At 44.2% G+C, this 22,953-nt stretch overlaps 2 protein-coding genes across 3 annotated transcripts; one reads left to right on the forward strand and one right to left on the reverse strand.

Moving 5' to 3' along the window:
• Positions 1-3,918: 3,918 nt before the first annotated feature.
• Positions 3,919-13,801, forward strand: LOC147207328 (caprin-1-like). Of its 2 annotated transcripts, XM_086107246.1 has the most exons (17): positions 3,919-4,080; positions 4,811-4,945; positions 5,526-5,588; positions 5,672-5,758; positions 7,151-7,392; positions 7,528-7,610; positions 8,114-8,272; positions 8,358-8,410; positions 8,510-8,593; positions 8,672-8,833; positions 10,101-10,209; positions 10,828-10,889; positions 12,023-12,154; positions 12,373-12,526; positions 12,622-12,810; positions 13,032-13,141; positions 13,258-13,801. In XM_086107246.1, exons 2-17 carry the CDS (start codon positions 4,811-4,813, stop codon positions 13,330-13,332), a joined length of 1,899 nt encoding a protein of 632 aa, XP_085963372.1. In that variant the 5' UTR covers positions 3,919-4,080; the 3' UTR covers positions 13,333-13,801. The 2 variants fall into 2 exon arrangements, with proteins under 2 accessions (XP_085963372.1, XP_085963373.1); XM_086107247.1 differs by lacking the exon at positions 12,023-12,154.
• Positions 13,802-13,948: 147 nt separating this feature from the next.
• LOC147207329 (nucleobindin-2-like) lies at positions 13,949-21,751 on the reverse strand. Its single transcript, XM_086107033.1, has 13 exons — positions 21,649-21,751; positions 21,189-21,329; positions 20,093-20,200; positions 19,208-19,340; positions 19,006-19,109; positions 18,510-18,695; positions 18,216-18,306; positions 18,055-18,113; positions 17,895-17,987; positions 17,588-17,677; positions 17,317-17,487; positions 16,164-16,224; positions 13,949-16,080 (listed from the first exon to the last, which is right to left on the reverse strand). The coding sequence occupies exons 2-13, from the start codon at positions 21,327-21,329 to the stop codon at positions 15,875-15,877; spliced, it is 1,443 nt and encodes a 480-aa protein (XP_085963159.1). The 5' UTR covers positions 21,649-21,751; the 3' UTR covers positions 13,949-15,874.
• Between the last annotated feature and the right edge of the window lie 1,202 nt (positions 21,752-22,953).

Here is a 22,953-nt window from a genome sequence, read left to right on the forward strand (position 1 = left end):
GAAAACCTACTCAGGCACGGGGAGAACATGCAAACACAAACGCCGGAATTGAACCCTGCACCTCTGCACTGTGAGGCGGACATGCTAAATAGTCTACCCCCCTGCCACCTTGAATGAAATCAATCACCCTATCCAACCTGGCTATTGCTTCTTATGATTTAATGCTTTACATTTAAAAATGATTCAAATGAAGTCAAAGTTTTAACAACCAGTGCAACTCAAAGGGTGCTCATCTGTTACAAGAAAATTATTTATGGTACCATAACTTGATAAAAGACCAGTCTTTTTTGAGAGGCATGGGATTTCAGGCAATTACAATATATTTGACGTTACTGCCCTCATCTGTTAGCTTTTTGAAATTACATCAAATATTTCAGTATCATTCATAATGCAGCACTTCACCCATCATTGAGTCAGGCACATATTTTACATGGTAGTCCTCACCCCAAAAAATTCACAAAAAGTATATGAGTCATTCCGGAATCTGACGCAATTTTGTGCCTGCTGCCCGTCCCATAAAATGCATCAAGACAGAAACATGCATTTATTGAGTAAATTCTCCCAGATGACCGAGCTTCTCACCTTATCTCTAAGGGAGAGCCCGGACACCCTGCGGAGAAAACTCATTTCGGCCGCTTGTAACCGGGATCTCGTTCTTTCGGTCACGACCCATAGCTCGTGACCATAGATGAGGGTTGGAACGTAGATCGACCGGTAAATTGAGAGCTTCGCCCTTTGGCTCAGCTCCTTCTTCACCACGACAGACCGATACAACGTCCGCATCACAGCAGACGCTGCACCGATCCACCTGTCGATCTCTCGCTCCCTCCTGCCCCCACTCGTGAACAAGACCCCAAGATACTTGAACTCCTCCACTTGGGGCAAGATCTCCTCCCCGACCCGGAGGGGGCACTCCACCCTTTTCCGACTGAGGACCATGGTTTCAGATTTGGAGGTGCTGATCTTCATCCCAGCCGCTTCACACTCGGCTGCGAAACGCTCCAGTGAGAGTTGGAGAGCCCTGTTTGAAGGAGCCAACAGCACCACATCATCTGCAAAAAGCAGGGATGCAATACTGAGGCCCCCAAAACGGACCCCCTCAACGCTTCGGCTGCGCCTAGAAATTCTGTCCATAAAGGTTATGAACAGAATCGGCGACAAAGGGCAGCCTTGGCGGAGTCCTACCCCCACTGGAAACGATTCCGACTTACTGCCGGCAATGCGAACCAAACTCTGACATCGGTGGTATAGTGACCGAACCGCCCGTATCAGGGGGTTCGGTACCCCATACCCACGAAGCACCCCCCACAGAACTCCCCGAGGGACACGGTCAAACGCCTTCTCCAAGTCCACAAAACACATGTAGACTGGTTGGGCGAATTCCCACATACCCTCGAGGACCCTGCTAAGGGTGTAGAGCTGGTCCACTGTTCCACGGCCGGGACGAAAACCACACTGCTCCTCCTCGATCTGAGGCTCGACTTCCTGACGGACCCTCCTCTCCAGCACCCCTGAATAGACCTTACCAGGGAGGCTGAGGAGTGTGATCCCTCTGTAGTTGGAACACACCCTCCGGTCCCCCTTTTTAAAAAGAGGGACTACCACCCCGGTCTGCCAATCCAGAGGCACTCTCCCGTTGACCACGCGATGTTGCAGAGGCGTGTCAACCAGGACAGCCCCACAACAATCAGAGCCTTGAGGAACTCCGGGCGGATCTCATCCACCCCTGGGGCCTTGCCACCGAGGAGCTTTTTAACCACATCGGTGACTTCAACCACAGAGATAGGAGAGCCCACCTCAGAGTCCCCAGGCTCTGCTTCCTCCAAGGAAGGCATGTTGGTGGAGTTGAGGAGGTCTTCGAAGTACTCTGCCCACCGGTTCACAACGTCCCGAGTCGAAGTCAGCAGCGCCCCATCCCCACTGTACACAGTGTTAGTGGTGCACTGCTTCCCCCTCCTGAGACGTCGGATGGTGGACCAGAATTTCCTCGAAGCCGTCCGGAAGTCGGCTTCCATGGCCTCACCGAACTCTTCCCACGCTCGGGTTTTTACCTCGGCGACCACCGAAGCTGCGTTCCGCTTGGCCAGTCGATACCCGTCAGCTGCCTCTGGGGTCCCACAGGCCATAAAGGCTCGATAGGACTCCTTCTTCAGCTTGACGACATCCCTTACTGCTGGTGTCCACCAGCGAGTACGGGGGTTGCCGCCACGACAGGCACCAACCACCTTACGGCCACAACTCAGATTGGCCGCCTCAACAATAGAGGCACGGAACATGGTCCACTCGGGCTCAATGTCCCCCGCCTCCCCCGGAACATGGGAAAAGCTCTGTCGGAGGTGGGAGTTGAAACTCCTTCTGACAGGGGTTCCGCCAGACGCTCCCAACAAACCCTCACAATACGTTTGGGTCTGCCAGGACGGACCGGCATCTTCCCCCACCATCGGAGCCTACTCACCACCAGGTGGTGATCAGTTGACAGCTCCGCCCCTCTCTTCACCCGAGTGTCCAGAACATGCGGCCGCAAATCCGATGATACAACTACAAAGTCGATCATCGAACTGCGGCCTAGGGTGTCCTGGTGCCAAGTGCACATATGGACACCCTTATGTTTGAACAAGGTGTTCGTTATGGACAATCCGTGGCGAGCACAGAAGTCCAATAACAAAACACCACTCGAGTTCTGATCGGGGGGGCCGTTCCTCCCAATCACGCCCCTCCAGGTCTCACTGTCATTGCCCATGTGAGCATTGAAGTCCCCCAGCAGAACAAGGGAGTCCCCAGCAGGAGTACTCTCCAGCACACCCTCCAAGGACTCCAAAAAGGGTGGGTATGCTGAGCTGCTGTTTGGTGCATATGCACAAACAACAGTCAGGACACGTCCACCCACCCGAAGGCGGAGGGAGGCAACCCTCTCGTCTACCGGTGTGAACCCCAATGTACAGGCACTGAGCCGGGGGGCAATGAGTATGCCCACACCTGCTCTGCGCCTCTCACCGTGAGCAACTCCAGAGTGGAAGAGAGTCCAACCCCTCTCGAGAGAACTGGTACCAGAACCCAGGCTGTGTGTGGAGGCAAGTCCGACTATATCCAGTCGGAAATTCTCTGCCTCACACACCAGCTCGGGCTCCTTCCCTGCCAGAGAGGTGACATTCCATGTCCCAAGGGCTAGCTTCTGCAGCCGAGGATCGGACCGCCAGGGTCCCCGCCTTTGGCTGCCGCCCAGCTCACATTGCACCCGACCCCTTTGGCCCCTCTCATGGGTGGTGAGCCCATGGGAAGGGGGACCCACGTTGCCTCTTCGGGCTGTGCCCGGCCGGGCCCCATGGGTGTAGGCCCGGCCACCAGGCGCTTGCCAACGAGCCCCACCTCCGGGCCTGGCTCCAGAGGGGGGCCCCGGTGACCCGCGTCCGGGCAAGGGAAACCTTAGTCCATATATTTTTCTCATCATAAGGGTCTTTGAGCCGTGCTTTGTCTGGCCCCTCACCTAGAACCTGTTTGCCATGGGTGACCCTGCCAGGGGCATAAAGCCCCAGACAACTTAGCTCCTAGGATCATTGGGACACACAAACCCCTCCACCACGGTAAGGTGATGACTCACGGAGGGGGTGTCGTATGTCGGTTTATTTATATTAGTTTTAATCAATCTAAATTGTATTCAGGATCCGAGTTAGTACTTTTTGGAATATTGTGTAAATAGTAAATACTAAATATGTTTATAGTAGATGTGTGTATTGGCAGAAAGAGACAGAAACAGAAGGCCTCAGAATCTCTTCTTTCGAGCGTAATACGATCGTACTGTAGTGTAAAACGTATGTATGGTGTGGTGATGTGGTGTTTTTTTTTCTAATCAGGCAACGTTGAGGGCACCGGAGAGGGGTCCTTGTAGTCTTGCCTGGCTCAGCATCAGGAGCAGCCAAAGAGCAGCCATAGAGCAGCAGTTCCTTCCTCAGCCGGTTCGTGTGTCACCTCGAGCATCTTTTCTGGAAAAAATACCACAGAAAGGCAAAGCCACCGAGTTTACCTGCTCAATTGTTGTTAATCTCGTCGACGTAAATCTCTTTGAAGACAAAGAGTATAAAGGTATGCTATTTGTACAACAATCACGGAATGGCAGAAGGTAGAAAATCGTCTTTTGTCATGTTCAGCTGAGACGACGACACACGACGAGCTGTTGCAGCATCCACTGATCATGTTAGTTTATCCGCACTAAGCGACACTGAAAACCCGTTTGAAAACATGAAAATGTCATTTTCGATGTTTTCGCGAATGCGTGTGGAGAAGCCGGGTAAATAGACGCATAGCAGCAATGTGGGGTTAGCTTGCAGGCTAACAATGGGACATAGAGAGCGAGACCAACGTTGATCTCTCATAAAATAGCGCAATATTGAGTTGAACGTGACCGAGGTTGATGTCGTTTCACTCGTAGACTCTGCGGCAACGCACGAACGCTCAGAGTAAAGTATGGTCAAAGTGTTCAACTTGTTCAATTACTTGGTAGGTTTTGTTACGTAACATTTTGAGCCGCTCTGCCCTCATTGCTTTCAGTTATATTAAAACGAAACAAAAAAGATATTCCCCAAGTGTCGCATGCTGTGTCTGTTTCTTTCCCGAACATACTATTTTGAAGCGCATGACAAGTACCAAAAAAGTCAAAATGTTCCACAATGGGTAACTCCCACACAATGGAAGGTCACGTTCTAACAGCGATAGCTGGACACGAGTAACTGCTCTACTCATACTGAATTGTTTCCCAATGAAGTTGTTTGAACAAATAAGTGGATTATTTGCCTTCTCTCCCAACTCAATTTAGATGCCTTCAGCGATGGTTGGTAACAATGCTGTCCAGTCTGCCATTCCAGAGGTTGGAAACGGGGGCAAATCTGACGCCATGAAGCAGGTTCTTGGTGTGCTCGACAAGAAGGTTCGCAACATGGAGAAAAAAAAGGTATTATCCAGAGCACCATAATTTTCTTTCATTATGATCACCATCGTGTCCACAACACAGCACAGCACGCAACACGTCAATGCTTGAGCAATCACATTTGAGTAAAACTGTCAGTGTGTAGCACTGAATCATTCCGAGATGCATCGGTTTAATATTTCCCCTGTAATTAAATAAGCTCACTAAAAATATCGAGGCAAAGTGCCTTGGGCTTCACAGCAGGCAATATTTTCATTTTCATGCTGGAAACCAGATTTAAAACCCTCCTTGTGATTAACTTTGAATCCAAGTTCCAACACAACTTCTAAAATGCATTTCCATTAGTAGATGATTGTTTGAAGTGTATGTGTGCTGGAAATGTTTTTGTGAGCTGTTTTGCTAGTGTTGTGGTTGTACTTGTACTGTCAATAGTGAATATTTCGTACTACATCTCTTTTTGTATTTTGAACCAATTTTAGGAATAAATAGTCACTATTTGCAATTCATCGGTCTCTGTTAAGAATGTGTTCATTTTCCACGGATTATCTGTCATTTTAAAATTTAGCCCACCTACACTGTTTTAACCACCATCCCCCTCTTTCAGTCCAAATTGGATGACTATCAAGCAAAGAAGAACAAAGGTGAAAGCCTGAATCAGGATCAGCTGGTATGTGCACAGTTTCTGGTTTTGTAGATACAGCCTGTTTTATTCACCCAAGTCCAATTCACTTTTCCATGATGTGCCTGAAGGAGGCCTTGTCAAAGTACCAGGAGATCCTCACCAATATTGAGTTTGCTCGGGAGCTGCAGAAGATTTTTCTGACCCTTGGCCAAGAGGTGAGTCCAAATACATTGCTTTTGTTCCAGATTTGCTGTGCATTAAAGTTCTAAGTTTACGATGGATAATGACTTCATTAAGTCAGATGCCCACCGGTCAGTTCGGCTCACAAGCTTTTGTGAGTAAATCAGGATCTGGCTTGAATGTGGCTGTTTTCACAAAAATCATATTAATCACAAGCTTTGTTGAAAAAACAAAACTACAATTTATGATCTTCTCATTCCATCCCTACTGGTTCTTGGCGTTTGCTCAACCAAAATAACTTAAGCCTTAAGTTAGCCCATTTGCACCAGGTGTCATGTGGAAAACTTTAAGGCTTACACTGAAATTTATCATAAGCCGACTGCTGACATCGAATGCTAGCAAATGTATACAGTTACAGTATATGTTAACAGGGCTAGTTGCGACTTGCCTGCGAAAAAATCTTAGTGTGGTAAACCTTCAGATGACACTGCCGCCATTGGTCCATCAACAGAAAGCGTGTCCATGTATGTGACTATCGACCGCAGACATGTTGTGCCGGTGTGTGCGTTTGCCCTGCGTGCCAGCTTGGTGGTGGGCGGGACCAAACAAGGATAGGTTGCAGCAGCATTATGGATATTTTTTGACAGGGAGATTACATGCACTATGGAGAGGGATGTCATGCATTTTGAACGTCTGACAGACCACAAGCACTTTCGTCCAGTATTGTCTTGTCAATGGAAACTTGCATACGTCACGTCATATTTTAGTCATCACCGTCATCTCGTGATCATCACCAAAAAGTTCGACATCGTTGATGAAAAGAACTATGATCCGGAGCTGAACCTAAACACGCCAAGGCTGAATGCAGGCTGGTGCTGCTTATGGACTCCGCCCTCCAATTAGACTGTGGGCAGAGAGAACACACATTATCAACCGGCCAAAAACACAGAAAATGACAAACATTAAGGCTGGGCACCTTTGGAGCATGTTTGTGGCACGTCGGCACGGGTGGGGTCACTGCAATTCAATATGTTTGATCAGACCCTTTTTCTGTCATCCACTTATTCACAAATCGATTTCTTAAGCAAATATGGAATTGTTGCTGGCGAGTAAGAAATGTCAGGGAACACATCTGTTTCCCCTTCCACAGCGTACCACCTCTCACTGTCAGGTTTAGTTACATTCACCCCGTTTTACTCTGTCCGAATAAGTTTGTCACCCGCATCGTGACTGCGGTGGCATATATTTTTCTGGGCAGTCGCGGCCTGTCACGTTTGCTATTGCTTTACTCTGCGTCATCTCGCTTCGATCCCGTTTTGTTCTAAAATGTGGCTCCGTTGGCTACTGGGAACATTGTGTAAGCAGATGTTGGTGCTATTTATTTATCTGTCATGATTTGAGCTAAAACGGGAAGGGCGTGTGTTTAGATTCAGAAGACTTTGAAGAAAACTGCAAGACGCCAACAGCTGCAGCGAGAGGAAATGGAGCAACGGCGACTGAAGACGGTGTTGGAGCTGCAGTTTTTATTGGACCAGTTGGGTGACCACAACGTCAGGCAGGATCTGACGCGGCCAGATGCTTCTGGCTCCTCCTTGCTCACGGATGCTGATCTCGCATCTCTCGACGAGTTCTACAAACTCGTCGGACCTGATCGGAACTGCGACGTCAGGTGTGTGGTTCCCGCTCAAGTATTAGTGCCTCATCAGATGTATTCATGTGTTAGGAATATGCAAAGGCACAATGGATCAATCGTTTCACAATACACAGCGTGGACGGTGTACCGTGTCTCCTCATTGACTTGCAGGTTGACTGAACAATATGAAGAGGCCTCACTGCACTTGTGGGAACTGCTCGAGGGCAGGGACAAGGCCGTGGCAGGAACGTCATGTAAGCATTTCCATTGCTCCCGCGACCGTTTTGACTTGTGTTAGGATAATGAAACAGTTTGTCTTTCTTCTTTCTTTGTTTACTTAAATCTATTTTCGCCAGAAAGTAGAATAGCAGAAAACCACATGTGAAACGGAATTGCAACCGATGTTAATTAATGATTTGTGCCCTACACCCTTTTTTTGCCTTTTTGTATGTATGCTTTTTGGGAGTGTCAGCCATGTCAACCAGTTGACTCTTCATGAGTCAAAAGGCTAACCACTTATTTCATTATTATTATTATTATTTTTTTTTTTGTACGCCGGCCAAATGTAATCTTGTGTGCTGCTGCATCTAGGTAAGCCTGCACATGACCCTGTCTCTTAAGTATGCACCCGGATACAAAGCTGAACTGCATTCTGGAGTTGAAATGACACTTTCTTTCTTATTTTTATGTTTATTATGGTGATGTTATGTGACTAAATTCCCTTCACCCTTGAATTACTTCACCGATCATGTTCCAGACAAAGCGCTGAAGGACATCATGGACAACTTGCTTCAGGGCGGCTACTTTGACAGAGCACCAAGTGCTCGAAATGGAACATGTGAAGAGGAAGAGGAGAAGCAGGAAAAGCAAGCAGTGGTGGCTGATTCCAATGTTCCAGAGCAAACACCTGAACCACGTAGGGTTTGACACAATCACAAGCTGCTTGTTTAAATGTGCTGCGGGGAAACTAAAAGCTTTTTTTAATGTTATTTCTTTTTAAGAAGCAACAGTTACTGAAAATCATCCACAGCCAGTGCAATTGGAAACCACAGAGGTGAGATTTCCGTGCCCGCTCTACTGCTTCAGACAAACGCCAATGAGAAATGACTTTTCTTTTTCTTTTTTGGTGGCTAACTTATATTGTTTGTTGTAGTTTGTAAATAGACAGTTTATCCCGGAAAGCACTTATAGCAGTACAGACACAGAACATGTGGAGGAGTGGTCAGTGGACATGCAGGTATGCTGTGCTTCTCTATGACCCTGCGTACCCTCTGCGCAAGTAGTTTTGTTAAAGTGTATTATTTTCTACACCAAGATGGTGAATTCCCTTCAGCATCAGCCCCCCGCCCAGCTGCCACCAGAACCGAGCGTTGCTGTGAATCGTGTCAGCCCACCTCCGTCGACTGACCCGGTGATCAGAAAGCAGGTGGTGCAAGACCTCATGGCCCAGATGCAAGGGACTTATAACTTCATGCAGGTGAGAGGAACCATAGTCTGCGTGCGTGCGTGCGTGAGTGTAATTGATGGAGAATAGACTAACACAATGTTATCATATTTCAAAGTTTCATTTTGTTACATGCTTGATTGACCTCGAATGCGTGTGTTTATACAACTTGTACACAATGGAGCACAGAGAATCAGGGGTCAGTTTGAGGGGAATGGAGCCAAGGCGCTTGGTAACTGATAATACAGGAAGAAGGATTCAACTTTGGGCTGATTGGGAGGACAGAATGCGCTCCAGCATAATAAGATGTCCTTGAGCAAAGTTACTGATGTATCAGTTCATGGGAAGACTACTCATTAAAATGTCACGGTATCTGTTGATTATGAATGTTGGCGCTTGTACCGGGAAGTGTCTTGGCCCCCAGGTGTCCACTGAGAGGCGCGACGTGTAAATGAAGGGGGGGAGTGTTTGTCTGATATGTCGCTTGTAATTTGCATGTACTGTCAATAAAGGCCAGCAGGAGTTGCGAGGGTCCAGGTTTCGGTTTGAGAAGCGAGCACGAGTTCGTACGGCTTCAAAGAATCGTGCCTCCTGCCTGGCAGTCAAACACAACTTCTTCCTGGGTCGAGTCTCTTTTCAACTGTTCGAGTGATTATCTCTGACATTACTGTTGGAGTGGTCTCCGTTTTACAGCGTTCCAGCAAAGAATTGAAGACAGTGGATGACCCAGAAAGGCAATACAGTCAAACCTCTGTTTTCAAACGTCCCTGTTCTCGACCAAATCGGTTTTCGACCAAAAATTTAGAGTTTTTTTTTATGCCTTGGATTACGACCGAAAATCGGTTCTCGACCAAACTTGAAACACTTGAATGCGGCACTTGACTCCTCTTGCCTTCCTTACACGAGGAAATGACGCTTCCTCAGGTAGATGAGGAAGTGACGCTTCCTCAAGTAGCGTTCCATTGTAAGCAGACGTGTTCAATAAAGTTTTTTTTTTTTTAAAGAGCGTGGTTTCGTTTTTTGAACAAATCGGTTTTCGAACAGCCTTCTGGAACAGATTATGGTCGAAAACCGAGGTATGACTGTACATGGAACCCCAAGAAGGCTAAAGCTCCTTTGTGGTCCTTGTTAATCTCATATAAACATTGTCATATATGTCTCAGCAGCATAAAAACCATAATCGCCAACCCTCATCTATAGCACAATGCATCTACATCATGACATCACATCTCCCCACCTGTGACGTCTACACCATGATTCACCACTCATTTATTCATTTTTATTTTTTTTTAACCGCAAGGACTCAGTGTTGGATTTTGATGGGCAGCTCCTCGACCCGGCCATTGTTTCAGCCCAGCCCATGAAGCCTGTCCAGACTGTGGACCTCCAACAGCTAGCATGTGCATCATGTGAGTATGCTGCTTAATACCCTCACTGGCTTCTTCAGAAGGTCAAGGGTGGGATTTAACTTGGGCGGGGAGTATCCGGAGGATATCCATCCTCTGCCCATTTACTTTGTAGTATTATTACTGTGATGTATGCTTAAGTAATTACAATAATTAGTTTGTGTGGTCATTCAGTGACAGATGTTACATTTGGATGATTTTTGCAAACTCCACGGTGATGCCGACATATATATACACCTTTAACCTTGAATATTAGGAAGGCTAACTATTATTCCGAATGGACTTCCTGAAATCTATAATGTACTGTATTACTTTTCTTATGACAGCCAAATGTACGTATATGATACAGTTTGTAAAAAAAAAAAGGGGGGGCGGGGGTTCCATGGATTCCTTGGGTTGAGTGCAACTGACTGAATTTTTCAAATATTCATCTTATAAAATTGTTATGTAGCATTTTAAGATGCAAAATAAAACGCCTGCCCCTCTTCAAACCTAATCTAAACCCGAGACTGAAATATTCTCCCCTTGTCCAATTCTGACCAAAAAAAAGGAGACACTGAAGTTGGGAGTGACCAAGCTTTTAACATTTGTGTCACATTTTTTGCTCTATCCTCCCAACAGCCCACTCAGAGTCCAGACGTCCGCAGATGAGTGCGATGACAGGACCAAAGGAACCCTCGCACGTAAGTAGCAGAAAGAGAACGACAGAAAATGCAACAGTGGCTCATGTTATGGTGAACGCGATGTCGTCATTAAGGTAATGAACCAGAGAGTCAAACCAACGACTCTCTGCACAAGTCCGCGGTCTTTCCTTCATATAGCGCCCTCAATAGTCGGAATGGCTTACAGCTAAGCACACGGACGCACGACGTACAGTACCCGTCCGTACTCGTCAACTATTCTGATGATGGCGAATTACTGCCACTGTGCAGTCTCATGTAAAACAATGAGTATTTGGCTGCTTTTAAAGCGCATACGTTACATGTATGCCGCATCTTGAATGAGGACGGAATTCTGCTGGTTTGTAGCCCGCTGGGCTGACGTAGCAGTTAGCACTGTTTCGGGACCAGTAACCACTGGGGATTCACTGGTCTAAACATGGCATTCAAATTAATATTGCATCTGTGGAATATGAGTTAAGCAGCAAAATCCACCTGTGAGCCATTGCAGGGGGCAGCCTTTTTGCCACTTGCTGTCGACTGAAAATGACATCAGAGTGACTCAGGGCTCAGGTAACGATCAGTCATGGCTCAGCTTCCGAAAACAGGTGACCCGTGATAGGTATGTGAACTTAGGAGCACAACTGTGCATGTCTCCAATGAAAGACAATTTGACGCGTATCTTGATGTACAGTATTCTAAAGTGGATCAATTAGATTTGGCTAGAGTTGATGCACTTATATCTTTTTATTTTAAAAAAAAATTAAGCAAAAAACCCTAGCATTAATGTATGTGAAGACGCGGATCATGTTAATTGTTTCTCAATAATTTAGGAAACAGGTGAATATCATTGCGCAACACTATTTCTATACCTTTCTGGCCATGTTTACATTTTCAAATGATGACTTCTACCGCATTCTTAGGAAATTGCAATGTCCCATCAAAGTTTAGCTGTTTTTAAAACAGGCCCATGGGCTGGTGATGTGGTCCACATGTGTGGGCACCATGTTGATGACCCCTGCTGTAGACAGTCATTTGTCAGCGAAATAGATCATTTTCAGACTTTTTGCAATGCTACAGTCAATCATTTATCCAACTTACTACATCTTTTATTTTTCCTTCCCCCCTCTCCTGTCCCCCATTTCCAAACCCTCCAGGCTGCAATGTCTCTGTCTTCTGAGCATTCGTCTGCCTCTTGTTCCCTGTCCTCTGCCTTCCCACCTGCCTCCAAATCCACCCACACTGGAGGCATCAATGTCAATGCTGCCCCCTTCCAGTCAGTGCAAGCGGTAATGCTTCGTATCCGTGTCCAGTCCTTAAGTACTTCAGGGCAATGAAGTACAACCGATGCCTGCATGTCATTTTTTTTCCCTTCCTCCTGAGTAGGGACAAATGGCTCTCTCCATCTCACTCCTTCAATTCTGAATCATTTATAGACGCGATGAGTGAGGTATATTCTTTTTATTTGGCCTGTAATGTAGAAATATTGATTCTGCTTTTTTTTTAGGTATTTGTTCTGAGTGCACCTGCGCCACCAGCCGGCGGCCAAGCAGATCCTCGAAAGCCGCCCCAGTTTCCTGTGAGCTACGGGCAGAGTTTTAGTGGTCCATTGGAGCCTGCTGCTGACCATCCTGACATCCCGCAGGAGACTTTACAATCTGGTGAAAGCGCAATGAAGATTGACTTTTTAAAAAATCCTGTGTTAAACAAATGCTGTGTGTGATTTAAATGTATTAAGTCATTCGTGGCCTTCCAGTTGTTGCTGGATTCCAGCCCCAAGCGCCGATCATGCCTTCGCCGGCCGTGCATGGAGATTCGTCGCCTGGTGCAGGCTTCGGACAGTCGGGCCAGTCCTTGTTCAACAGCAGGACCGTGCCCCGGGGCGGCGCAAGGAACGGCAGAGGCGCCATGAATGGCTACCGAGGCTCCTCCAATGGATTTAGAGGTACACAGTCCTAATTGGAACTCATCTATCACAAGGCCACATTGTAGTTATGGATTCCCATGGGGGGAGGGCTAGGAGGGATGAAAACCGAGCCCTGCTGCAAATCAGTGAGTGAGTGACATACAATGAGCTGTTTTCAGGGATCATCTGAGATTGATGCTGTACCTAAAAACATATAAGGTAAGTAAGACATTTGATGTTGTTGTTCCTTTTGTGATCAGGGGGATATGAGGGTTACCGTCCTCCTTTCTCAAACCCTCCCAGCAGTGGTTACGGTCAAAACCAATTCAACGCGGGGGCCCGGGACTACTCGACTAACAACTATCAGAGGGTAAAATTATCTTATCATTTTGAAAATGAATACAAAAATGTGTGTGTGTGGGGGGGAGGAGGGGGGCTAGGTGTGAACTTGATATGTGAAAAGGTTCATGGTGATGTGTGTTGCAGGAGGGCTACCAACAAGGTTACAAACGGGGGGCTGCCCAGGGGCTTCGAGGTAATGCTCAACCAATGCGATCCTAATGACTGGCTCGTCGCTCCACATTGAACATTCAGGATTTTTGAATGTGTTCACCCAAACTCACTTTTCTAATGTTGCATTTCTCAGTAACACATTTTTTTTATTATTATTAAAAGCCTGTTTAAGTCAGTCTGCTTTTGTCTGCCCGTTTTCTCTAAATGTTTTAACACAAAATGCTGTTTCCTAATTTCATGTGGGATTATCAGCAAATATGTGAGATATTAAACAACTAGGTATTCCTGTAAACTTGAAAGATTTCATTAATTTATTTTTTGTACAAAATGATGCAAAAAATACCCTGCCACTGCCAAAATGATTCCCTGGAGATTTTCCCCAGGCATGTGCTTTTTGGTCACCTTTTCCTTCTCATCTTGTAGACATGACAATTTATTTTTTAATCTATCACCATCACCTCTTTGTATTATAATCAGTCAAGACTGTTTCAATAAAGCTGTGTTCTATTACAAGGCATTTGCTTGTGCTACACTGAAGACAGTATGGCTGTGCACCATTCAGTTGGCGAGTTATATTTAAAAAAAGGTCAATGTAACTGTTAAAAGTGAATGGATGAAATCATTAATATATATATTTTTTAAGTATATGACTGTTAAAACTGAATGGATGTAATCATTTTATTGTCTTGAACTGAGGCATACAGTAGAGACTTACACTGACAAATCCAGCAGCAAGCAATAACAGAACCGCGTGTCTGTAATGTGCAAACTTACTATGCCGTATTTTCACAAAGAAAACCACTTAGCACAGAGAAATAATAGCAGGGAAGCATGTTTTGTATTTCGGGGGGCCAAAGAACATAAGGAGAACATGCTGATTTGCAGATGCAAAGAAATTATGAACAGAAACAACACTGCATGGCAAGTTAACTAACATCACATCTGACCAGATTTCAATCTTTCAGATACATATCACAGATATGAACTGAATGCAAGGAGTTCCTGCATTAAAGCTCCACTTGTATGGCCTCTTTATTTTTGACCTTTTGCAAATTCAGAGATCAAATGGTAATATTTTTGCAATTCAATTGTATGTATTTTTACCAATAGCTGTCTGAAGTTAAAAATGATCAATTATGATCAACTAAAACACATCACACACACAAATGTTTATGCGAATAAAAAAAGAAAAATTAAAATGTTAACCTCTACAGTGAAACTCCTCTTGAATGAAATCATGTTTGCAGCAAAAAAAAATTCACAACAGGGGACTTTTCACTATAGCAAATTTATCTCAGGTTTAAACACACACACACAAACGTATGTGTACTCTTTATTTTTATTCCAATAGTGCATAAGTATGAGCATACACTTATTTGACACTTCATATAGCCAGCGCAGAAAGAAAAAAAAAGGGAAATGGCGAAATTTACGATCAGCATTCACTTTCGCTTACATCAATTTCTTGCATATCTTTTACTTTGCTTCCTCCATCTTTCATTTTTATTACTTTTATCCTGTCTTCAAGCGTTAAATCTTTTTTCTTTTCTTCACTCCTTGGTCTGCAAAGGTCCGTTTTTGTAGCCATTTTCGCAATGCAACGTTCGTGCTGCATCTGAAACTAACAATAACAAATACTTCCTTCGCATGTGTAAGCCACTGGTGTTTGCTGTTGCCGCTTCCAAGCTAAACAGTAGGAGTCGCTGTAGGCTGAGGTTGGATTAGACTTGTGCAGAAGGCTTGTTTTCATTGTAGTGAGTCTTGTTGCGAGCCAAGGGCAGAGAAAATGATTTCGTATAACGCAACAGGGGTATTTTTCGTTGTAGAGGGAGCAGAAAAGTGACAATGGCTTTAATGCATGAAGATTTTTTCAACCTCGGGGGGGGGGGGGGGGGGGGGGGTATTTTCGCCCATGTAGGTTTCGTTGTAGAGGAGTTTCACTGTAATGCCGACAAACAACCATCAAATGAATGGGGTGTTCCACAGTTCGTGAAAAGCGGACGTCGTGTGCCTCATTCAATGAATTCCAAAAATGATCACTTTTTTTTCAGTTTTGGCAGATCGGTTCTATAATTATTTCACCAGAATGATTGCTTGTATTTGCTTACCGCATAAATTAAGGTGGCAGTTAAAGGACAAACAATATGGCAATAATGTGTGGCCATTTTGTCAAGTGGTGAACAAACAGCAAAACCCTTGTTTTTAATAGCAATTTAGTTTGTCATTGAAATGATACAAACTAAAAGATGCTTTCAGTCAAAGTATTAATGAGTGGTCTACTCATAGGAGGGGGGGGGGGATTCACATCACATAATAGTTCTCTGGTGTTTCGCTCAAAGTGACCTTTTCCACAGGCCTTGAAAGGAAATGTATTTTGACTCCTTAAATGTCCCTTCGCTGCCATTATGTTGACAAAATGCTCCTGAAAATCCATACTATAATTCTTAAGTCGGGCACCCAAAACTGGTATTGTTCAAGGTGTGTGCTTCTCCGTCCAGAATGTGTTCCAAAGCACCAATCAGTCATCATGTTGAAAAAGATTAGACACTCTTAGATTAGACGAGGTTGAAAAAGTCCAGCTGTGAAGGTCCTAAGGGAGGTGGTTCTCAATTTGTGGCCTTTCATGGTCCCCTGGAGGCAGATTGTGGTGTGTCTGCTCGCCCAACTGCTGATTCTGGTCCTGATATGCATCCTGATGAACCTGAGCAACAGGTTGAGACTCTTGGATGAGGGCCTCCTGGTAGTGCTGCTGTTGATTGTCAGCTGCGTGGCTCTCTGGGATGGCGTTTCCTTCGACTGCAACAATGATGTCGATCAGCATCGTCATACAACAGCCCCGGCGCTAAAACCATGAATAAAATAAATGAACCTGGACCTACCATGGACCTCGGGAGGGGGTTCTTGTTTTTCAGACCTGAGTCGTTCCATATGATCGACGGCCTGGAAAGAACAAAAGCGAATTCATTTGCATCGCTGATTCGATTCAAAAGGCCTCACTAATAATATATATTATATATACACACACACACACACTGGACATATTTTTCAGAAGACCAATTCTAATCCAATGTTTACATCCAAAGTTATTTAAGGGCGGCATGGATCAGTGGTTGAATGGTCGTCTCCCAAGCTGAAGGTTTTGGGTTTGATCCTCAACCCTTGCGACCATGTCAAAGTGTCCTTGAGCAAGGTACTGAATGTCCAGTTGCTCCTGATGCTTTGTCATCAGTAGGTAAATGAGGAAACGGAGTTGAAAGGCGCTAAACAAGTAAAAGCCAGTTTACCTGTTTGATAGTTGCTATGTAACATTCATATTTGCTGAGATGGTAAATTTCAGGTTTTTATTAGCTGTTATCCATAAACATCACTGTCAACACTGTGCCGTGACTCTGTGTGCGTGTCACTTATTTTTTAGAAAAACTACAAAATATGTGAGTTTTTCCACAATATCCAGTGTGGCTTTGGTCAAACAAAAAAATATCTCAGTTCACATGTAAATAAATTTGCCAGCTCGCAAGCCATTTTGTCCAGTCAGTAGCTTGATTTGACAAAAAGAAAAAACAAATGAAGGTGTGGCTGCCTTTGCAGCAGTTCCTCTACTTTTTGTTTTTCTATTTTCTTCCTCTCATAGCTTTGCTGTTGTAATTGGGAATTTCTCCATTGTGAGACGAATAAAGGTTTTCTTATTCTTACTGATCATGCATTGCTACTGCTTTGTTCCTTCATCTACAGTATATTATTGAAAATCAGCTCTACTTGACGACCTTGAGAAGCAGCTCAGTTTCCCCGGAAAAAGCCTCAAAAGGTTGCGCAACAAAATATAACCGTCATTTTTGTCCAGTCCTGTTTCATGAGTTTTTTAAAAATAATTTTTTGAACCACAATTCAAAAGCAATATCTGATGTGCATTACATGATCACTTTTGTCTGATTCAAGTTCTTTCTCTGCCCCCTGTGGAGTTTTCCTTTCATTAACAGAGACGCACCAACAATTTTGTCCTCGTGTGCGTGTGTTCAACGCTGGTGCCCTTACCTGTTGCAACTCAACTTTCTGCGCATTCAGCTGCTCCTGTTGCCTATCCAGCTCATCTCTCTGTTTCTGAAGTTCAGCAGTTTTCTGGTGAAGCTCCTGCTCTTGGCGAACGAGGTGCTCCTCAAACTCCCTCATCTCCTCATCCGTGTAGGCCTGGTTCTGCTCCAAAGTCTACAAACACCACGTGAACCCTGGTCCATTTTAGAGTCCTTGAATTTGTTGAAGTGATAACAATGTTTGTTGGAGGGTTTTTTTGGGGTGGGGGGCTTACCTCCCAGCTATCTGGCTCCAAGAATTCTTTTTTATTTGTAGCAGTCATGAACTCGTCTAAAGAGACCAGCCTGTCTTTGTTTGAATCCACCTGCAAGTGTTTAGAGTCAATAAATGACATGACTATTCGTTGATGATGCAATACGTGAAGACAGGCCACACACCCGCACAGCATAATGGTAAAAGGTGTTTCTCATGTTTGCGTTTTGTACTTTATTCAAGTTCACAAGAAGAAATAAGCTAACCAACCGTAGGTACAAAATGCGAATGTGGCTGGTTAAGTTTATATTTCAACAGCTGTCCAATACCTCGTTCATGACATGCTCCCTCATGCGTAACCTCTCCTCCTCCATTTCCACCATATCATCCTCCTCATTGGTGGGATCGTAGAGTTTTTCCAGCTGAAACATTAGCGAGCAACAGTCAAGGACTTTTTCGCCAGAACATTAACATGACATGAATTCTCACCTCCTTGGTGAACAGCGACTCTAGTTCCTGTTCATCAAAGAAGCCATCTCCGTTGGTGTCTACATCAGGCAGAGGAAGACATAGATGCCATGGCTGAAGTGTGTGTGTGTGTGTCTTGTCATTAAAAGGAGGAAACCTGTCGCACTGAAAGCATGACTTACCATGCAAATTGAAGAAAGTTTTGGGATCAAAATCCTCTGGGTCTAAGCCATCCGTATCTTCCCACACTTCCTTGAGTTGATTCTGGCTACCCTGCAAAGATAACACCTCATTTCAACATTTTCAAAATTGTTGACAAATGATGCTACGTGTCTCAAAATAATGACCCCCACCCCACCCCACTTCCGCTCCCAACACTAGTCAGAGAAGGTTTGGGAGATTCAGTGTTCGCACCAGGAATTACAATCGATCCAAAGATGACAAGTGAGTGTGAACACAGTCCCGGTCAGACTTACCGGGTGGTTGACTTTGGGGTGGTCGGCGTGTTTTTTCCGCAGCTCCTCGTAGTGCTCCTCCTCTCGCTTTCGCTCGTCTTCATCCAGCGTCTTCAGGTGTTCCCGCCTGTCGTGCTCTTTCATCATTTCATAACGCTTGAACTCCTCGTGTCTCTCTTTGTCGAAGTTCTCCAGATCGTTTGTGGCCTTGATACGCAAACATCATGAGTTGTTTTGGGCTAAATTGTCCGATTATCTTAGCAGTAATGTGAGTGAAAATACAGCGTGCAAATCATTTCTTTGAACTCTGACTTAGCAAGGAGAAAAGCATATTCTGAACTGTTGCTATCGATCCCGGATTAGCCACTTCAGTCAACCTCGAACAACTAACAGCTACGTTGCTGTCTGTTGACAGGCTTTGCCGTTGATCAATATTCCTCACAGTTGTCTGAACAGTGTGTCTACAAGTCATTCAGGACGCGAATGTGCAAATACTTTTGCTGGCCATCCGATTTACCGATTTTATCAGGCGATCCAGGTCATCCACTTCAAACGTATGTGGGTTCATATGGTTCAAGTATTCAAACTGCTTCAGCAGAGCTTGGTGGTCCACTGCAATATCTATCGAAGAGACATGTGCACAAGTTGCAGCCTTTTATGTTACATACATTTAGATTCAAACATATTTTGTTTCCGTTTTTTTTCTACACTTGACCTACCATTTCCACCTTCAAGGTCATGCCGAGCCTTGATGAGTGTCCTGAGTCGATTTACCTCTTGCCTCTTCAACTCGTCCAGTTTTGTTCTGACGTGGTGGCTGACAAAGTCCAGCTCTTTGGCAAGTTTACCTTGCTGGAAGTAAACATTAGTCAACATTACTTGTAACAAAAAAAACCCAAACACAAAAATCCCATTACCCTGTTTTCATTATAAGGCGCTTCGAAGTATAAGGCGCATCTTTAATGAATGGCCTATTTTAAAATGGTTTTCATATCTAGGGGGCGCCGCATTATAAGGCGCATAAAATAGAAGCCACAGTAGTGGCTGGGGTTGCGTTATGCATCCACTTGATGGAGCTACACTAAAGAGAATACAACACAATACAGCTTTATTTCTATAACGCTTTCACAACTGGCTGCAGCTGGAACAAAGCGCTTTACAGAACATTTAAAACACTACGTCCAAGAAATCTGAATATTGATACGGATATAAGGATTATAAGGCGTACTGTCGGCTCTTGAGAAAATGGAATGCTATTAGGTATGCCTTATAGTGTGAAAAATGCGTTCATTATAATTGTTGTACATCGCATTTGTTGTATAGTGATGGAAAAGTTTTCATATTGGGCACCAATGAAGGTTTGCGTCTGCGATGCCCTTCATAGGGGACTCTTAAACATCCGTAAAAAGGGGCTTAAAGTACAACTTTCGGAATTGGAAATTAAGACACTGTAGTATCAGAGTGACACATCTCACTACTTTTGAGTTTGCACACAAAATGATCATTGTTGAAGGAGGAGAAGCGGGTGATTAATGGTTTTTCCTCATACATCACATAGGTACTCTGAGCCGTAAATCAAAGTACACGGTAAAGAGGGCTTTCACCTTGATATCTTCCATGTCGGTATTATGGAGCTTTTCTCTGAAATGTTCATCTTTTTCGAGAAAATCAATGACTTCTCTGAGGTAGCGGTCGTAGTGGAGCCCGGTGTCCTTTAGCAGAAGAAACAATGTCAAACAAAGAATGCCATGTGATTGAAATCATGAAAATATCATAATATAGCAGTATAACACAATACACTTTAGTTAAGAACCTAAACAATTGTCTGAACACATCCGTTTGATGTTTAAATAGACAATGTTTATCATCAATGTTTTTTTTTAATTTTCCTCTTATAATTTTTGCTTGCCTTTTGTCAATCTGTTATTGTATGTTCTATATATGCTCAATAAACAATAAACAAACAAACAAACAATGTTTATCATCTTTTGGGGGTTTTTTCCATGTCAGTTTTACAGTAAAGCTCATTTCAGGGAAGCAAATAATAAGCTCGAAGTCTTTTGTTTGGAGAGTTGGAAACTTCTTTGGAGTGTGAAAACCAGCGCCAAGTAACACTTATCATTTAATATTTGTGTACGTCTTAGTAAGTTTGAATGTTTAAAATGTGCCTTTTGTTTTTGATTGTCTTTTTTTTTTAATATGGTCTTTCTATAAATCAGATTTTCAGCTCTTGTAGGGAGGTAATGCTAAAATTCAAAATGCCTTTTATATGCGAAAGCTTTTAAAGCTGAGTAAAAGCGTACACCACGTGTAAACTCGAGGCCCGGGAGCCAGAACTCGTCTGCCACATCATTTTTTTCAAATAAAGCAAATCAAGTTGGTCTTGCTAAATGGATTTGTTCCGTTTATTTTAGCAGACATTTTTTTATGAAATTGCAATTCTTTGTCCCCTTCTACAGATATTAAAAGCATTTCTTCCCTCCCCCCTTTTTTTTTTTTTTTTACCAAATCTCTTCTGAACATGAAGGGGCTTGCCGCACATTGCCGAAATGTCCTTTTCTTTTTGAAAAAAAAATGCTTATTCTACATGGCGTGTTTACAGAACTTCAATTGCAACTTTGTTTTATTTGTAAATCCATTCAAGTGCTGTGCCAAATTATTAAAATCCTAATGAGAAATAAAAGGTAGAGAATCACTTACCACACTAGCTGGAGCATCTTCAATTCTGACCTCTGGCTCTTTAATTTTGGTCCTGTCCTTACTGATGGGAACTGCCTCTGAAGTGAGCAGCTGGACCAGCACCAGAACCCAGCTGATTAGCAGGACACGACTCCACCACATCTTTTAATAAATAAGAATAGTTTTAACAACAACGAATATCAAACCTTTAGCACCTTGATGTCATATGGCCTAGAGTGGTAATGTCGCTTGTGAATTATTATTATTATTTTTTTTTGTCACTGAGCAAACCTTGACTGGTTGGGGTCCAAAGGGAACTGTTGACGTTAGCCTTAGCACTGGCACTGACAGTTTTAGCCGCTGAACCCCCAAGCAACTAAAAATGACCTTATTCTGATCTGATTTTGTTAACATCTCCAATAAAACCACGGTGCAACATCCCCAACAAAAGCGACTAAAGGTGTCTTTATTGTATACTCACGTTACTGTGGCTGTTAAACACAATTTGCTTTGAATATTTCTCAATCGCCGCCTCTCAAGCAGGAACTCTGTCGGCAAGTAGCTTGTTAGTCCGCTCATGGGAGATCCCCAGTCGTAACATTTCTTTCTCATTGGTCAGTTTGCACGTCTGTCAAAGCAACGGGCAGTTTGGTTGCATCGAATAGTACGTGGCGAGGTGACGAAACGGTTCATTTGATGTAGACACTGCGCATGTGCACACGACAGTCAAACTAAGAGTTGCCAAGGCGAAAACGTCACAATGTATTTTTATTTGCTTTGTTTTAATCTGCTCTTTTCTGCCAGGTCGGTTTTGCAATTAAGATTCAGTTCTTACCTGTACAAATAAACGTTGAATTATAAAAATTGCCATTAATCGGCAGTTAGATGTTGCATATGACAAGATTTAATGTTTTAATTGAGGAATTAGCACTTCTTTTTAGGGAGGATCATAACAAACTCTCCGTGTCCTAGTGTGCTTAATTTGATACAGTCATTCACCACTCGACCATGTTGCATTTGTCCAATTTGCTTCCAAGCAGATTAAAGCCTTTCTGTTTTTCAGTCAATTAAGGACAACTGGATAGGTGGTTGTATTTTGCGTCAATCTGATTAATTTTCTTTGCTTTGTGAGTGGGACATGTGCCGTTTTAGTTTTTTCAGATACAGATACAATCTTCACCCGACGTGCTGGGTCAAATCCTCAATGCAGTGTGTTGGTGCAAAAAGACCAGCATAGGGGGCTTTTTGCACCAACCAAAAGGGACCCTAGCTCATCACTGGGTCCCTTTTGGATGTACTTAACACTGGGTCCCTTTTGGACCCAGTGATGAGCTAGGAAATTCACTCAATTTGGGTTACTTTGAACCCAGCAGTTTTAAGAGTGCATCCATCTGAGGTTAACTGAAGACTTTAGATTACCCATAGGTGTGAGTGTGGAAGGTTGTAGATGTACTTAACAGTCTGACAAACAGAGATGGGCATTCCGTCCCTGGGACGGAACCAGATGCCCATTTTTTGGGACGGAGGACGAGAGGTTTTTGAAAAGGATGGAAACCACCAACCCCCCCCCCCCCCCCCCAAATTCAATCAGGTTTACCGTGTCTGTCATTGCTCTGCTGAAGCTGTAACCTCCCAGTCCAATTTGTCTTTTGCTTGGGAATATGTGATGAGCCACCTATGTGTGTGTGTGTGCGCGTGTTTCCCATGACAAAGAGGCACGTGCCTTTAAATAGTGTAAACATCATCTAATTCCAGGTCACGGAAGGCTAATGAAAAAAGGCTAACA

Source organism: Hippocampus guttulatus, chromosome 3 (genome assembly GCF_054856545.1).
Source record: "Hippocampus guttulatus isolate MCC_2025c chromosome 3, RoL_Hgut_1.0, whole genome shotgun sequence".
In the NCBI taxonomy this organism is placed as follows: Eukaryota; Metazoa; Chordata; class Actinopteri; order Syngnathiformes; family Syngnathidae; genus Hippocampus; species Hippocampus guttulatus.

What these genes read in the sequence shown, in the direction of transcription:
- LOC147207328 (XM_086107246.1), top strand. Translation starts at nt 4,811, where the DNA reads ATGCCTTCAGCGATGGTTGGTAACAATGCTGTCCAGTCTGCCATTCCA. An exon ending in TGCAATTGGAAACCACAGAG is followed by an intron (nt 8,411 to 8,509) that starts GTGAGATTTCCG and finishes TGTTTGTTGTAG; the next exon opens with TTTGTAAATAGACAGTTTAT. An exon ending in CGACTAACAACTATCAGAGG is followed by an intron (nt 13,142 to 13,257) that starts GTAAAATTATCT and finishes TGTGTGTTGCAG; the next exon opens with GAGGGCTACCAACAAGGTTA.
- LOC147207329 (XM_086107033.1), bottom strand. Translation starts at nt 21,329, where the DNA reads ATGTGGTGGAGTCGTGTCCTGCTAATCAGCTGGGTTCTGGTGCTGGTC. An exon ending in TGGATCGCCTGATAAAATCG is followed by an intron (nt 18,696 to 19,005) that starts GTAAATCGGATG and finishes TTGCGTATCAAG; the next exon opens with GCCACAAACGATCTGGAGAA. An exon ending in ACCCCAAAGTCAACCACCCG is followed by an intron (nt 18,307 to 18,509) that starts GTAAGTCTGACC and finishes TTATCTTTGCAG; the next exon opens with GGTAGCCAGAATCAACTCAA.